At 38.8% G+C, this 16,624-nt stretch overlaps 2 protein-coding genes across 2 annotated transcripts; one reads left to right on the forward strand and one right to left on the reverse strand.

Moving 5' to 3' along the window:
* Positions 1-62: 62 nt before the first annotated feature.
* On the reverse strand, positions 63-11,898 carry LOC129246968 (phospholipase A2 group XV-like). Its single transcript, XM_054885736.1, has 6 exons — positions 11,374-11,898; positions 10,937-11,305; positions 10,631-10,858; positions 1,844-2,138; positions 1,584-1,788; positions 63-1,505 (listed from the first exon to the last, which is right to left on the reverse strand). Exons 1-6 carry the CDS (start codon positions 11,477-11,479, stop codon positions 1,482-1,484), a joined length of 1,227 nt encoding a protein of 408 aa, XP_054741711.1. The 5' UTR covers positions 11,480-11,898; the 3' UTR covers positions 63-1,481.
* A 493-nt stretch (positions 11,899-12,391) lies between these two features.
* LOC129246967 (cell division cycle protein 23 homolog) lies at positions 12,392-15,044 on the forward strand. Its single transcript, XM_054885735.1, has 5 exons — positions 12,392-13,280; positions 13,376-13,555; positions 13,610-13,774; positions 13,835-14,271; positions 14,340-15,044. Exons 1-5 carry the CDS (start codon positions 12,470-12,472, stop codon positions 14,796-14,798), a joined length of 2,052 nt encoding a protein of 683 aa, XP_054741710.1. The 5' UTR covers positions 12,392-12,469; the 3' UTR covers positions 14,799-15,044.
* The last annotated feature ends 1,580 nt before the right edge of the window (positions 15,045-16,624 follow it).

The raw sequence follows: 16,624 nt of genomic DNA on the forward strand, positions 1-16,624 counted from the left end.
TACATTTCAAAGATAAATCAGATCTATGACTTAGTCAGCAGCAAGAGAATAACACATGCACGTGCGATAGGACTATACTATTATTAATACACCGAAGCACAAATAATCATACATACAATACATAAAAATATTTACATAACATTTCAAGTCGTACAATTTTGTATGAACATTTACACCGTTGTACGCTTCAGATTATTTCTCAAAGTAAAAAAAAAACCGATTTAATAATTCGTCCCCTGATATAAAGCGTGCCCGGTAGTAATGGCATTCGTTTTCAGTACGCGGACTTGGCTGTTTTACAGTAATTTTTTTTCATTGTGGCTCATTCTTCAAAAAATGTTTTCAAAAACAAAAATAAGGTAATTTCAAATGTGCGTACATCCTACTGACTTTATATTATTACACTATGCCTGAAACGACTTCGCTTTTTAGCTATGTATTCAAAGATTTTATAAAAAATGGTTTTGTTTTTGAAATGCTTGGATTGTGCGAAGATGACTTACGAAAAACCAAAGGCCCTGTAGTTTTAAGTCAGAAAGCGGGAATGATTTTTCAAACAAGATTGTAAACTGAGTCGTACGTTCTCAAACTGCTTTTTATGTAAACGTTGTTAAAGCAGCGTTGTTATTTAACATTAGCGCCAATCTTTGGAGCACTTAAAGAATTTGGTATCATCTCAAATAGTATTAACATTGAATATTCATTAGTCTTAATTTGCATTTAATATATAATTCAGTCTGTAAGATTGAAAATCCTATAGTGAAGAAATATGAATTAATAACGGTGCACTTCTGAATAAAAATCTAAATTTTAATTTCTATTCATGTCAAAAGTTATTTGTACCCTTTTATTTCTTAAACTTTGATTCATATTCCATTTCAATGTTTCAATTTCTTCGAACTTCTCTTTCGTCCCTAATTCATTATACTTTGCTCCTTAATAAATAACACAACTGCCAAAACTTTTAAATGGCAAAGGCAGAACAGTTTGATTCAGTTCATTAATAAAAAATTAAGCAATCATCCCTATGGCAAGAAGTATTGCCATCATTCAGATTCAAATATTTGGTGCATGAAATAGTCAATGAATGAAGATCTTGCACGTAAAGATAAAATCTAGATTGGCTTGCAGTATTTTTAAGCACATAGCCGTAGTACAACCCGAATCTTGAGAAGTACGTAATCTTTGCGGCAAATGCAGGCATTTTCTTACAAGGCATCCCTGAAATTGAATCAAAGACACATCTCTTCACAAGTAGAAGTAGTAATAGTAGTTTTAAAATTCGAATCGCTGTTTTATGTACGAGTATTACTTTGCAAAGTAAGTACTTTCGAACAAAATTGTGTTTGCTTTAATTGTAACACACCATTATATTGTTTGATTTGTCCTATCTTCGCACACTCCATGCATTTTAACACAACATTTCCCATAAAAATTTCTCAACATCATTAAACGAGGTTTCAGGAAAGCGCGTCCAAATTTTAGCCTTGAGTAAACATTTTCGACTAGGTATATATATAAAAAAGGAGGAGTAAAAACTGAGTAAATAACTTAATATGATTTACAATTTATGTCGGCATTACACTTTTTATGTAATTTAAAACGTCTTGGTGCACAAGTATACCCATATGATCCACTCCATTCAGAGCCACGTTGGTAATATGGGCGCTTTGTCGTCCGATCCAAGCGTGACATGCGCGCAATGAACGTTGATTTACGGTGCCATCACCTTTTCCCATGATCAACTTGGGAGTTTCGTCAGCAATTGTATCCTTTTTATATTGCAAACTTAAAAGACATGGTATGTTTATTTTAGTATTTTATGTATACTTTGCTTACATACCGCTCGACAGTGTCCAAGCCATCACCATAAAGACAGTGTAGTTCCACGTCTGGGGGACTGAAATTCAATGTGAATTGTATATTGTCTTCTCGCATATCCCATCCAATATTGTAATCAATATCATTGAAGAACTGTTTCAACTGTGACATTGTGTAGACACGCGATGGGGTTTCCACTAAGACTTCATTCGGGCGCCAAAAGAGCGGAGAAGGTAGCAACCATGCGGTAGAAGGATTAGTAATTTGTTCCTCTTTTAGAATTTTAGCGCTGAGGAAAAATGAGTCCAAATCGTCACCTTAAAAAAATTACTGTTTATGCCTACTGAATACATACAAAGTTAAAAAGAACATACGTGGGTTGGCTGTACATAAACATGTTACCAGCCATGCTGTAAATTAAGGGCAAAATGGGGTCTAGGTGTTTATAGTTGTAAAAACACAAATATTTTTCCATTAGCTTTTGCGCAATGCTCTTGGAATTACAGTTTTTTACCGGTTCAAATAAGTACAAAAAGCAAAATAAACTACGTATTCTCGTCATTCCCATGGCAGCCGGTTCTACGTTACCGGAATGTCTCGGATTTTTCCCTATCAAGGGCTGCCGCCCCAGTAAACTAGCCCTGTCTAGTAAACAGGAGCAACTCCTCGAAGCAACCTTGCTCCAAATACTTCTCCTCAGGGCTGGAGTTGAATCCAACCCTGTGCCAGAAGTATTCTTTGCTGCGTCTGCCATAAACGGCTCCACCCGAACTCCACCTCGGTTAGGTGCAACAAGTGCAACGGGTAGAGCCATCTTAAGACCTACTCAGGCCTTAAGATACATAGGGAGTGGACCACATGGTATGTGGCCTCGTGTTGTTCCCGCCAACAGGCGTCTAATGCTTCCACGGCTACTACCCCCCCTGATAGGCCGGCACTACCAACCGATACCTCTACGGTAAGGAGCCTATCGGAGCAACACCACTCCCCTGACTTAACCCATCCCCTTCCCTCCTGCTCCAACCCCAGTGCGGGGATAAACCAGCAGCTCCTGGTCCCCCGCACAGTCTGTTCCGAGTGTCAGGCCGTAATACCTCGGAATCTGGCATCAGTCAAGTGCAATTCTTGCAATGGCTGCTGCCATTTTCGGAGATGTTCCGGCCTGCGCACCACCCGTGAGTGGACAACTGGCTACGTTGCCCCCTGCTGTAGAGCCCTGCACCCGCAAACGCCACCCATGGCGCGGCCGCCCACCATCATCAGGCCGCAACAACAACAGCGGATTGTACAGCAGGCCCAACGTAGGCAACCCCATGCGTCCCTCATCCCCCGAGTTACAACGACATCACCCAGAAGCTTTAAGCTTCTTCAATTTAACTGTAACGGACTCACGAGCAAGGTCGGCGAGATAGTTGACTTCATGAGCCGGCACAGTATCAAGATAGCTGCGGTCCAGGAAAGCAAGCTTCACGCTAGGTCCTCTCTGATCACCAGGGATGGCTATAACGTGCACAGACATGATCGCGAGCGAGACAATGGTGGTGGCCTAGCGTTTATAGTCCACCACACAGTGCAGTATCGTCTCATTGATGAAGGAATCGACCACAGGGACAGCACCTTAGAATGTCAACGCATAGCTGTCCGGACAGGCGATTCCGAGCTCGAAATTTTTAAGATTTATATACCCCCTATCACCTGCTGCCCGGCAGGATATCACCCTGATATAGGTACGCTCATCAGAGGTGAAAACCGATTGGTTGTAGGTGACTTTAATACGCATCACGATCTTTGGCATTCAAGCCTGCCAAATGATCGTAGGGGACAGCAATTGACAGAGCAAATAGACGATTCGACATTCAGCACTGTGAACGACGAAGCCCCCACCAGGGTAGTGGGCAATTGTAGCAGCTCGCCTGACCTAACAATAGCTAGCGCGGGTCTGATAAATAGCATAACGTGGCGACCTATGCTATCGCTTGCATCAGACCACTTGCTCATTATCATCTCGATTGAGAGACCTGCCGACTTTGTTTCCGCGAACCACCGGTCCTATTTTAACTTTAAAAAAGCTAATTGGGCCGGCTTCACGGAATTCACTGAGGACACCTTCGCCGCTCTTCCCATCCCCACCGATGTGCGCGCAGGCGAACGCGCATTCTGCAAGGTGCTCACAGCTGCTGCGGCTCGCTTCATCCCAGCTGGAAGCTTTAAGGACATCCGTCCTCATTCCCCAGCCGAAGCAGCCAGCTTGGCAAACGAGCGTGACCACCTACGCCAGGCCGATCCCGAGGATCCCCGCATAAGGGATCTCAATTTGGAGATCCGGCAACTGGTAGACCAACACAAGCGGACTAAATGGGTTGAGCACTTGAAGACCTGTAACCTCACCTCTGGGGTGAGTAAGCTTTGGTCCACCGTTAGGTCCCTGTCGAACCCGACGAAGCACAACGACAAGGTGGCCATCACCTTCAACGGTTGTACTTCGTCGGACCCGAAGAGATGCGCGAGCTATTTTAGCCGGTTTTTTATATCTCGCTTTATATATATATAGCGAGATGAGTGTGTGCGCTAAATGCAAATCATCGATTAGAGGAGAGAGCGGTATTAGATGTGAAGGTGTATATGGCAAAAATTACCATGAAAGCAAAACATGCTCAGGAGTGGATAAATACAGCACAAAAATTTTGGGAGAGAATAATATGATTCGTTTTATGTGTGATGAGTGCATTACCTATGTTCAAAATGTTGATCTTGTATTACAAGACATGCATATGAGTGTTAAAAAGAATAACTCGATTTTGAATGAGTATAAAAATGAATTTGAAGGAGTAATAAAAAATAGCCAAGATGAGTTAAAACTACTATTAGAGGCCATTGAAGTTCGTCACGCTCAGCGCATGGTGATGATGGAAAAATCTCAAGAGTTATTCGAGAAGAAAATTGATGAAGTTAAGAGTTTATATGAAATGATAGAAGAGGTAAAAATTAGAACGGAAAAAATTGGAAAAGAGAGCGAAAAAGTACAAAATGAAATGAAGCGAATAAGTAATAGCACAAATGAATTAAATTCGACATATGCTGATGTTTTGAAAAATAAAAAAAAGAGAACTATAGCAGAGCCAAAAAATGATGTAGCCTTAATAGTAAAACCTAAAATTAAACAAACAGGAGAAAAAACAAAAAAAGATTTGAGTGCTAAAGTAGACCCAAAAAATCTGAAAATCTCAAGTATTGCAACTACAAACAACGGTGTAATGATAATACAAAGTGATAATATAGATGAGCGTGACAAAATTAGAGAAGCTATTGTAAATAATATTGGATGTGAATATGAAATTAAGATACCTAAGCCTATACTGCCAAGGTTTTTAATTACTGGAATTAATTTCAAATACGAACAAAAAGATTTACTTGAATCACTACAAAAGCAAAATCCCAGCCTTAGCCTAAGCACTTTAACAGTGGTGAAACAATACGAAAGAAAGAAAGACAACCGATCTTATTATAATGCGATTATTGAAATAAATAATGTAGAATTTGTAAAAGTGATAGAAGCAGAAAGCTTAAACTTAGGATGGGAACGATGTAAAGTGTTTGACGCAGTAAATGTACTGATGTGTTTTAACCAGTTAACTGTGGCGCTCCCATTTAAAAGTGCGCACAGTTTTGTGTCGCCAGAATTGAGCTATGACGAGTATATTCGTCAATCACAGAGTAAGTTGCGCTGGTAAGATATTGGATAAAAAAGATGGGTTAATTTTATAAAATTAAAAATTTTATTTTCTTTGCTTCTTTGGTTAACATAAGCATATATTACATACATATTAAACTAAAAACGCAATAAATTCAATTAAATATTATACATATAAAAGTAAGAATTCAAATTCATGCTGTGGAGTGATACTCAGCGAAACAGGGTATTATACATAATGGGACTTTGCAAATGGGGATTCTTTCCTGATTTTTGACTTTTGCCTTTGCCCCTTTTAGGTTAACATCTAATGAACGTTATCATCGCACATAAATAAGTGCATACGGGGAAACATGACATCATCTCAAACTGTTTATATTTTCTATTTGTTTGTTTTATTCCGGCATAGCCTCAAAATATTCTAAACATCTTGAAATTTGAGAATATGTGTTGTTTTTCTCAAAAATTGTAATTTAAATAGCCAATGGTCACTAATTTATACGCATGACGAGTATACTCGTCAATACACAAAATTTTGCCACTTATCCATGACGAGTATACTCGTCAATCACAGTTAACTGGTTAAATGCAAAGGTTTTAATCACAAGCTGGTCGATTGTAAAAATGATGAAGCGTGCCAAAAATGTCATGGTAATCATAATTCTAAATTGTGCAACGAAAACCCAATAATGAAATGCCTAAATTGTATCAGAGCGAATAATGACTACAACATGGCATTAGATATTAATCACGATACGCTTGATAAAAATTGCCCATGCTACAAACATAAATTGGAGTTAAGGAGGAAGAAACTTGGGTATTAGCAATCAAAAATTAAGTATGCAAATAGCTATAAACCAAAAAATCAAATTAAGTGCATTTATTTGAACAGTAACAGTATAACAGCAAATAAAGAAGAGATCGAAAGAATGATTGAAGTTCTAAAAATAATATAAATATGAACAATCAATCAACATATACGAACCATCTAACTAGTATTTTCCAAGCTTCCTCAATGTACCAAAGAATCTCCTTCAATACAAGAATCACGAAATCAGCTCAGACAAAAATTGACTTGCTATTTTCTAATAGGAGCGAAATACAAATATGTAATTTAGATAAATACAAAATATCCGATCATGAAACCATACAGTTCATACTGCCTGTGCAGAGAAAATACAAAATGAGAATCCTTGAAATCCGAAAATGTTGGGAAAATTATTCCAAAGTAAATCTTGTTGAACACCTGCGCAACTACAGCTTGGTTCAGTTGAATAATCTTGATATCTGTCTTAGAACTAAAGAGCTAAGTAGTATTCTGATTAATATCATGTCAAAGTTAACATATGACAAACTAGTTCAAATTAAACTAATAAATAAATGGTATGATAGAGAACTTACGGAGCTTAATAAATTAAAATTCGAACTTTTTAAAACGGCTGAAAGAAGTAATGACTGGCGTGAATATCATTTATTAAAACGATACTATAAGAAAATGGTAAAGCTAAAGAAAGCACAATATATGGAAAGCAAAATATCTATGAATTCCTACAACCAAAAACTAATGTGGAAATGTCTCAAAGATACTGTTAATATGACCACCAACACAACTAAAATAAAGAAAGTGGTATTAAATGGCGTGTGGATCGAAGATGAAAATGAGATAGCAAATGAGCTTAGTAAATATTTTGTAGAAAGCATCATGACAATTCATAATAGTATCGAAAACATTGTAATGAATGAAGAGCGTGAAGTTTTGGACAGAAACATACTTGAATTTAGGAGGGTCACCACGGATGATATAATTAAAACTGTTTCGTCATTAAAAAATAAATATGGTGGTAAAAAAATGTTAACGGAAGGTGTAATAAAAGACTCTATGGAGTACTTGGGATATACATATGCCTGCCTAATCAATGAGTGCTGGAAAATCTCTGTAGTTATTCCAGTGGAAAAGATTAGAGGTACAACAAAACCAGAAGAACTGCGTCCTATAAACACATTGCAATGTGATGAAAAAATAATTGAAACAATAGCCAAAGACCAACTGCTACAGTATCTTGATGACCATCAAATTATAATACAGGAACAATCTGGGTTTAGATCTAAGCACTCGTGTGAATCGGCAATAAACGTGGTAATTACAGAGTGGAAAGAAAATTTGTCAAAGAAGGAGATCACAATATCAGTTTTTTTAGACTTGAAAAGAGCTTTTGAAACCGTAGACAGAGACAATTTAATAAAGAAGCTACACAATGTTGGCGTACAAAACCAATCTTTAAATTGGTTTGAAAGTTATCTAAGCGGTAGAAGACAAAAAACGGTAATAGGAGATGCTGTCTCTTCAGAAATAGATGTTCCAATAGGATTGCAACAGGGCTCTGTGCTCGCACCAATATTATTCATAGTATACATCAATGATGTTATTAAATACCTAAAATTTTGTAAAATTCGTCTATTCGCGGATGATGCCTTATTAACTCTGAGTGCTCCAACAATGGAAGAAGCTATATCTAAAGTGCAAACAGATTTAAATACGATATACATATGGCTGTGCCATAACAAACTGAAAATTAACATCGATAAGACAAAATATATGCTAATGACAAGAAGAACAGTGGATCCAGACATTATAACGCTGAATATTGCAAATAATCCCTTGCAAAGAGTCGATAAAATAAAGTATTTGGGAATAATAATTGATGATAAGCTAAAATTCGATGAGCACTTGAAATATACAGAAGCGAAACTAGGTAAAAAGATAGGTATTATGCTCCGCTCATGTAAATTTATCAGCAAGAAATACAAAATTATGGTGTATAGATCAATGATTGAGCCTCACTTCATTTACTGTCCGACAATTCTATTTACGTTCACCGACACTCAAATCTCGAATCTACAAAAGAAACAAAATAAAGCGATGCGTTTTATTTTAAGAAAACGATACGACACGCCAATTCTAGAAATGCTCAGAGAATTGAATTGGCTCAGTGTGAAACAACTAGTGACATACTACACTTTGAAATTCATACATAATATATAATTAGGCAATCTACCTGGATATCTAAGTAATAGAATGATATACAACAGTGAAATTCACAACTACCAAACAAGGAACAGAAGTAATTTTCACGTCCCAATAGCCAGAAATGAATTGGACAGGAGGAGCTTATACTGTAGAGGAGTTAGAGCATATAATGAATTACCTGTACACTTAAAAAACTGTGAGAGTCCAGAAATATTTAAGAAACTTTTATATGAGTATTCTAAGCTTTCCATAGCATTTAGATAGTTATAAATATATAATTGAAATTTATTGTGCCAATAATACCCACCTTATATACTTGAAGTTTGTTCAGTATATACTTTATATCTTTTAGTAGTTTTAATGTAATTTTGCAAATATTATCTAGGTCTATAAGACCGTAATAAAAAAACTCTCATCATCTCTGACAAGTGGAAAGCAGGGAGAATGGTCCCACTACTGAAACCTGGGAAACCCGCCAACCAAGGGGAATCTTATCGTCCGATAACTCTCCTTTCCCCACTAGTGAAGACACTTGAAGCCCTCCTACTCCCACTCTTCACGAAACACCTGGCCCTAGCCCCACATCAGCACAGCTTCCGACGAGTGCATAGCACCACCACCGCACTCACCGCCATAAACACCCAAATAAACCGCGGGCTTAACCAAAACCGCCCCTGCGAGAGGACTGTCCTAGTAGTGTTGGACCTGAAAAAAGCTTTCGACATAGTCAACCATTCCACGCTACTAGATGATATTTATCAGTCGACACTCCCGCCAGGGCTGAAGAGGTGGTCCGCAAACTATCTGAGCGGTCGTCACTCGTCAGTGACTTTTCCAGATCAAACATCAAAGCAGAGGAGATAAAGCAAGGTGTACCGCAGGGTGGTGTCCTTTCTCCCTTGCTGTTCAACTTCTATATCTCGAAGCTCCACCAACCACCAGCGGGAGTTTCCCTGGTCTCATACGCTGACGACTGTACGATAAAGGAGTCGGCGCACACAACCGCAATTTCCACTAAAGTCCAAAACCGCAACAAGGTCCTCAAATCGCTTGCCGGCAGCACTTGGGGCATAGACAAAGAACTGTTGCTATCGACATTTAAGGCAATTGGTCGACCGGTTCTAAACTATGCAGCGCCTGTCTGGTCGCCTGGAACTAGTGACACGCAGTGGACAAAGCTACAGACATGCCAAAATACTGACATTCGGACAGCGACCGGTTGCCTCCTGATGTCCCCGGTTCAACACCTACACAACGAGGCACAAATGCTTCCAGTAATGGAGCATAACAAACTGCTCAGCAAGTAGTTTCTGCTGGGATGTTACCGCAGGTTTCACCCCTGCAGACACCTGCTTGAGCCTGAGCCGCCTCCCAGGCACGTCAGGAGACATCTCTTAGACTACGCTTACGAAATCCAGGACAAAACTGACCGCAATCTACTGGACCTGACAGTATTTAGACAGTCAATAAACGACATTCACCGGGAGACTGTCACCACCTTCTTAAGCTCCCGTCCTGTGAATGCCGTAATCGGAGTCCAACCACCACCTACAGCAGGTTAAGAGCTCCAGCTTCCTCGTGAGACACGTGTAACACTGGCACAATTACGGTGTGGATATTGTAGCAGGTTAAACTTCTACCTATCCAGAATCGACCCCGACATACCAAACATATGCCCGGCATGTGAAGGCACCCCGCACGACACTAACCACCTTTTCACATGCCCCCTAAAACCGACTCATCTAACACTCCTCTCCCTCTAGACTCATCCCGTCGAAACAGCATGTTTCCTGGGCCTACCCCTAGATGAGCTAGACGAAGATGACAGGTGATATACCCGACACTGGCGGGACTACTATTACTGTTAACAAATAAACAAACAAACGTATTGCCGTCCGGCCAAGGACTGTTTTTCCAAGAGTAGTCTCTCAAAATTTATAAATGCCTTACGTTGTTACAACCAGTCCAATAACAGCCAATTGATAGTAAAACTTTAATTTAGATGATGGCTATTATACTAATTTTCAGAGGCTAGTAATATGCATACTTACATATGTTTATATTCATTTAACACAAGTTCAGTGGCTCACCCATTGCAAACACCTTGACGGCCTTCATACTACCCGCCCAAGCTCCGGCTAGACTTATTTGCCTTTTAACATATTTCCTTCGCCATTCCGTTGTCTGTTGATGGAGGAACACTAATGTCATCGGACTGCCCATGCTGTGCGTTATAAAGGTTACGGGCGATTTTGAGTTACGTTCATATGTATCTTCAACTAGCTTTTTCAAATCAATAAAATATTGGCTTTGTTCGCCTGGGCTCGTACGTAGTTGTTTAGAAATAAATTTTATTACATATATTACCATACAAAATTATTAGTACAAAATCTTACTTGGACCTTTACGAAAGTCATACGGGGCTCCATGTATATTCTTTTTTCGTTCATACCCCAAATCCACAAGTACATTGGATATATCCTTAAAGTACGCCCCTGCTTTATTGTGCGTCGGATCTATCCATTCCACCACCTCAGGGTCTCCCCATCCAGGAACTCTTACATCTACACCTTGTGAGTTGTGCGTAGTTCGTGTATTTTTGTCATAATATAGTTTCACATTTTCGATCCAGCAATAAACTGAAGGTATAACCAACAGTTCTAAGTTCAACCACAGGCTATACCAATCCGACTTTTTCCAGCAATAGACCGGTGCATCAGATTTATTAAGTTTGGCTTCTAATTGACTACCGCCGTCGCCCGGAACTGCCAAAAGAAATATATATAAATGTTTTTCGCTGATTTATGTATAAAAACGTACAAATATAACTTACTAAAGATAACTGGAGATAATAGTTTCTTAGTACTAAAGAGGGACGTTGTGTAAGACAGCGCCATTATAACAAGAAACAATGAGGTCCAACTGAGAAATAGCTTCATTATTTTATAATCTTTGAAGATTTTAATTCAGTCGTGTATTCTTGTAAACAAGTTCAATAATTAATTTAGGTGATATACTATTCCAACTGCAACTGCAAGAGCGAAACATGTACCAAAAGAACTTATTTATTTGCTTTGTTCTCTTATCAATTAAATGCAAATCTTGATTGAAGGTCGCGGTCGTGTCGAATTACGCATCCGATATTTACAATAAGGGAGATTATTATAGTGCCGTATACAGATGTGCTTTATCTAATCATATTTTCACTTATTTTTTCACCGATTATCAATAACTTGTTTACTTTTAAGATGTAAACACTTTCACAAAATACTTAAATTGTTTATTATACACAATCTCAAACTAAATTCAATAAGTGGCATTTGGTTGAGGCTGTTTTAAGGCGAATTCATAAAAGTTGATGGCACTATGCCAAACTCTTAGCTCTTCTCATTAAACATACTTTACAAGGTTGCTTTGAGAAAATCATACGAATATATATAAAAATTGGTTACAATTAACGCTATACAGCTGAAATGCTTCTAGTTGCCGATTAGGTGTCTGTTTGCAGATAGTTTTAGAGTTTATCCAGCTTTTTATATGCAAAGCAATGTTACCGGTCATTTAAAGACTAACTTAATTTAAGAAAATTAAGAGAATGTAGATTTTACGGTAATTCGATTCAGCTGTACGTGGATTAAGAAGAGTGGGGTATGAAGAAAATCGATCTCGCTATATTCTCGACCTTTCAATTAAAGCATAGAGTAATTATTTTTGAAGATAATTTATTTGATTTGGTATTTGGCGTCACAAGGTACGACAAGAGCGCTGTTGAGGTGCAAACAAAAAATATTAAGCAATGGCAACACAGTTTAAACTCAAATTTGACGTTTCTCTTTATTGTGAGCGGCGATTTCGGTAGTCAATCGAAACCATCCGAAACTTTCCAAATATAATTTTAAAAATAAAATTACTATAAATCGAGCTTTGATATGGAGGAAGATTTATTTAATATCCCATTGCCAGATGTAAAACGAGAAATTCGTCGAGGCATTATTGAGTGCCAGAAACGTGGCCTAACTCAGAGTGCAAAGTGGTTGGCTGAAATGAGCCATGGACTTAGCGATACTGATTGCGAAGGAGCTAGCACTAGCAGTTGCAATCAACATAAAATGTCGGAGGCTGGGGAATGTTGTCAATTCTTGGAAGGTATAGCTCCTACTGAATACGATAACTATTTCCTCGCCAAAAGTTATTTTGATGTGCGTGAATATGATCGAGCTGCATATTTTGTGCGTAATTGCGAGTCCTCAGTACCTCGTTTCCTCCATCTTTATGCAACATACATGGCAAGAGAAAAGCGCCGGTTAGATTCTACCACGGATCGTTCGAATTTGAATGAAACAGGTCATGTACGAGATATGACTGAATTGCTGGCAATTCTTCGTTCTGAATATTCGCACGGGCGACTGGATGGCTATGGAATCTACCTTTATGGGGTTGTGTTAAAGGCCTTAAATCTCAACAAAGTGGCCATACAGATGCTGATACATGCAATTCGCTTGGCACCAATGCTATGGGCTGCTTACGTAGAATTAGCAGTGCTCATAATGGATAAGGAAAAAATGCTATCTCTAAATTTTGGAGGCCATTGGATGCGCCACTTTTTTGCTGCACACAGTTACATTGAGATGTATTTGAATGACGAAGGGCTGAAAGCATATGAAGATCTTCAACATGCAGGATTTCGTAAATGTGTTTATGTGACTTCCCAAATGGCTTTGGCATATCATAACAAAAGAGGTTAGTGCATCTCGATGTATTCAAAAATCAGTAAATACTAATTATGTGTACTACTACAACATGTGTACAACTTTATAAATATTAAATTTAAATAGATGTCGAAAGAGCCATTGAAATTTTCCAAACGCTTCAAGAAGTTGATCCCTATCGTTTGGAGAATATGGATACATATTCTAATTTGTTATTTGTAAAGGAGCTAAAGACTGAAATGGCACAACTAGCACATAAAGCAGTCAGCATTAATAAATACTGCGCAGAAACGTGCTGCGTTGTGGGTAATTGAACTAATTTGAGTCCTTTAATTTAAATTGACACATTTTTCTTTTAAGGTAATTACTATAGCATACGCTCAGACCACCAAATGGCCATTGTCTATTTTCAACGAGCTTTAAAACTAAATCCAAAGTATTTGTCGGCGTGGACTTTAATGGGGCATGAGTTTATGGAGCTAAAGAACACAAACGCTGCGATACAAAGTTATCGAAAAGCGGTGGGTAAGTTAAAAGCTTGCGTGCACTACTAAGGATTTTAGTAAAAACTCTCCTGAAATTTAGAGGTTAATAAACGAGACTATCGCGCCTGGTATGGTTTGGGCCAATCTTACGAGATACTTAAGATGCACTATTATAGCTTATACTACTTCAAAATTGCACATCAGCTTCGTCCGTTTGATAGCCGTATGCTGGTCGCATTAGGAGAAACATATGAAAAGCTGGAGAAGTTCGATAATGCTATTAAGTGCTATTGGAAAGCCTGCGATGTTGGTGACATTGAAGGAGTTGCGATGAGCAAATTAGCTGGCCTACATGAAAGACGAGGAGAGTTTGAGGACGCTGTTCAGTGTTATATTATGTACTGCGACGACGAAAGGGCTGCGACTGACAAGCAAAGTCTATACCACGGTTTCATGACTTTAGCGAATTACTACGAAAGCAAAGGACAGTTTGATAAAGCCTCACATTATGCCTACAAATGTCTCGAGTCCGATGAGGTAATTATAAAAACATAAATAACATTTCATATTGTTTTAAATTTTCGGTGATTAATTCTTATGTATAGCGTAAATCTGAAGCTAAGGCACTGCTTAAAACTATTGAAAATAAACGCAGTGGGAAAGCAACAAACAATGACGGGGAAGCAAACAATTCTGCGAATGGAAACATCATAGCCGCCGACACTTCATCAGACGATGATATGGAAATGGAGTTAAGTGATTACAAATATTTGTGCAGTGATTACGTGCTGTCCTGCCAATCGGATGTGAAGATGTCCAAAAAACTGGCTGCAAGTGGCGATAGTGCAACAAATTCACATTTGATATCAACGACAGCGGATATAAGTCTGAATGAAAGCGAAATGGTTGCGTCCAGCAGCACAAATGAGATTGGCCCAAGCACTAGTGCTGCAGCAGGGATTGCAATAGGACAACAAACTACAAAATCAGCACAAACGAAAGATTCAGAGAGCATTGACGAGGAACAACATTCGATGGAGATTTCGTCGATTTCTATTGATTAAACTTGTGGAAAATGCATACATTATTTAATATGTTGAGCAAAAGTTTGCACATGCATAATGTCACATTTTGTTTACATTCTTTGCTAGGCAAAGGATCCTTTAATATAATCTGATTAGAAGATTAGCTTAGTGGTAATTATAAAGATTTACTATAAGGTTAATAAATATGATCTGTGTTCAATTACGAGTTAACTACCATGGGAATTTTTAAGAATATGTCGGAAAATAAATGTATGAAGTGTACAACTATAATATTTCATTAATTTTACGAGTCAAACAGCATCTATGTAGGGAATTTGAAAACGGAAACTATTCTGCTATCGTTGCAAAACGCCAAATCTTTAAATTGATTCCATACAGTTGTATCTTCTTATATAAACAGTGACATTCCAGCATCCATGGTCTGGGATAATCAATCAGCATCTAGTGGCGTAGAGATCAGTAACTTATTTGCACAGTTCTTTAAAAGCATATATGCACCGGTGTCTGACGATAGCGTAACCCTAGCACACTCACACCCTTACACGCAATCGGTAAACCTAAATGACTTTGAGGTTACCTTTGACAATGTCTTCAAGCAACTGAACTCCGTAGATCCTAGAAAAGGTGCGGGACCTGATGGCCTACCGAATGCCTTTCTTAAGAATTGCGCCAATGGCCTCTGTGAACCGCTGACACACATTTTCCAATCGTCTCTGCAGTGTGGTGTTTTTCCTACAGACTGGAAACTCTCGTACATCAGCCCCATTCATAAAGAAGGTCCAAAGAATACAGTCACGAATTATCGGCCAATCTGCATTCAGTCGGCCTTGGCTAAACTTTTTGAAAAGCTGATCCTACCGAAACTCTCTGCTGCTTTTGGTCCAATCATTACCACAAGACAGCATGGTTTTATTAGTAGCCGTTCAACGTCAACTAACCTTTTCGCCTACACCAACTATCTACTAAACTCACTGAATACCAACACCTGTGTTCATAGCATCTATACTGACTTCAGAAAAGCGTTCGATCGAGTTGACCATGACATCTTGCTATACAAGCTCAGGAAATATGGCGTCGGCGGCAAAGCGTTAGACTGGCTTAGGTCATATTTAGCTGGTAGGCACCTGCAGGTCAAAGTGGATGGCCACCTATCCGATGAATATGTGGCTAACTCGGGTGTTCCGCAAGGTTCTCACCTCGGTCCGATTCTTTTCAGCATATTCGTGAATGACATTGGTAACGACTTCAACTCGGAATACCTACTTTTTGCAGACGATCTTAAAGTTTATCGATCAATCACTAGTGTGCTGGATAGTCATCTACTACAACAGGACGTCGATAATCTCTCTGGCTGGTGTGCAAGGAACAAACTGGATCTCAACTTTAAAAAGTGTGCTGTGATGTGCTTCTCGAGATCGCGCACTCCCTTACCTGCAGTGTACACACTCAATGGTGATAAAATAAGGGAGGTGGATGACATCAAAGACCTCGGTGTCACGATTGACACAAAACTAACTTTCCACAAGCATATAGACGGAATAACTCAGAGAGCTTTCAAGATACTCGGTTTTATAACTAGGAATAGCAAGGACTTCAAGAATCCCTACTCCCTGATTCGTCTTTTCAAAACTCAAGTTCTTCCAATACTGGAGTACGGATCCATAATCTGGTCTCCATACACTGAAGCAGGCGTTACTAGACTTGAAAGAGTGCAGCGTAAGCTCTGCAAGACCTTAGCCTTCCGACATTCATCATCAACCGCTTCAGCTACAGAAGATATCTACATTCGGTACAACATCAACAGTCTGCGGGCTCGCCGTCGCATAACTGATCTGGCATTCTTC

Source organism: Anastrepha obliqua, chromosome 5 (genome assembly GCF_027943255.1).
Source record: "Anastrepha obliqua isolate idAnaObli1 chromosome 5, idAnaObli1_1.0, whole genome shotgun sequence".
Taxonomy (NCBI): Eukaryota; Metazoa; Arthropoda; class Insecta; order Diptera; family Tephritidae; genus Anastrepha; species Anastrepha obliqua.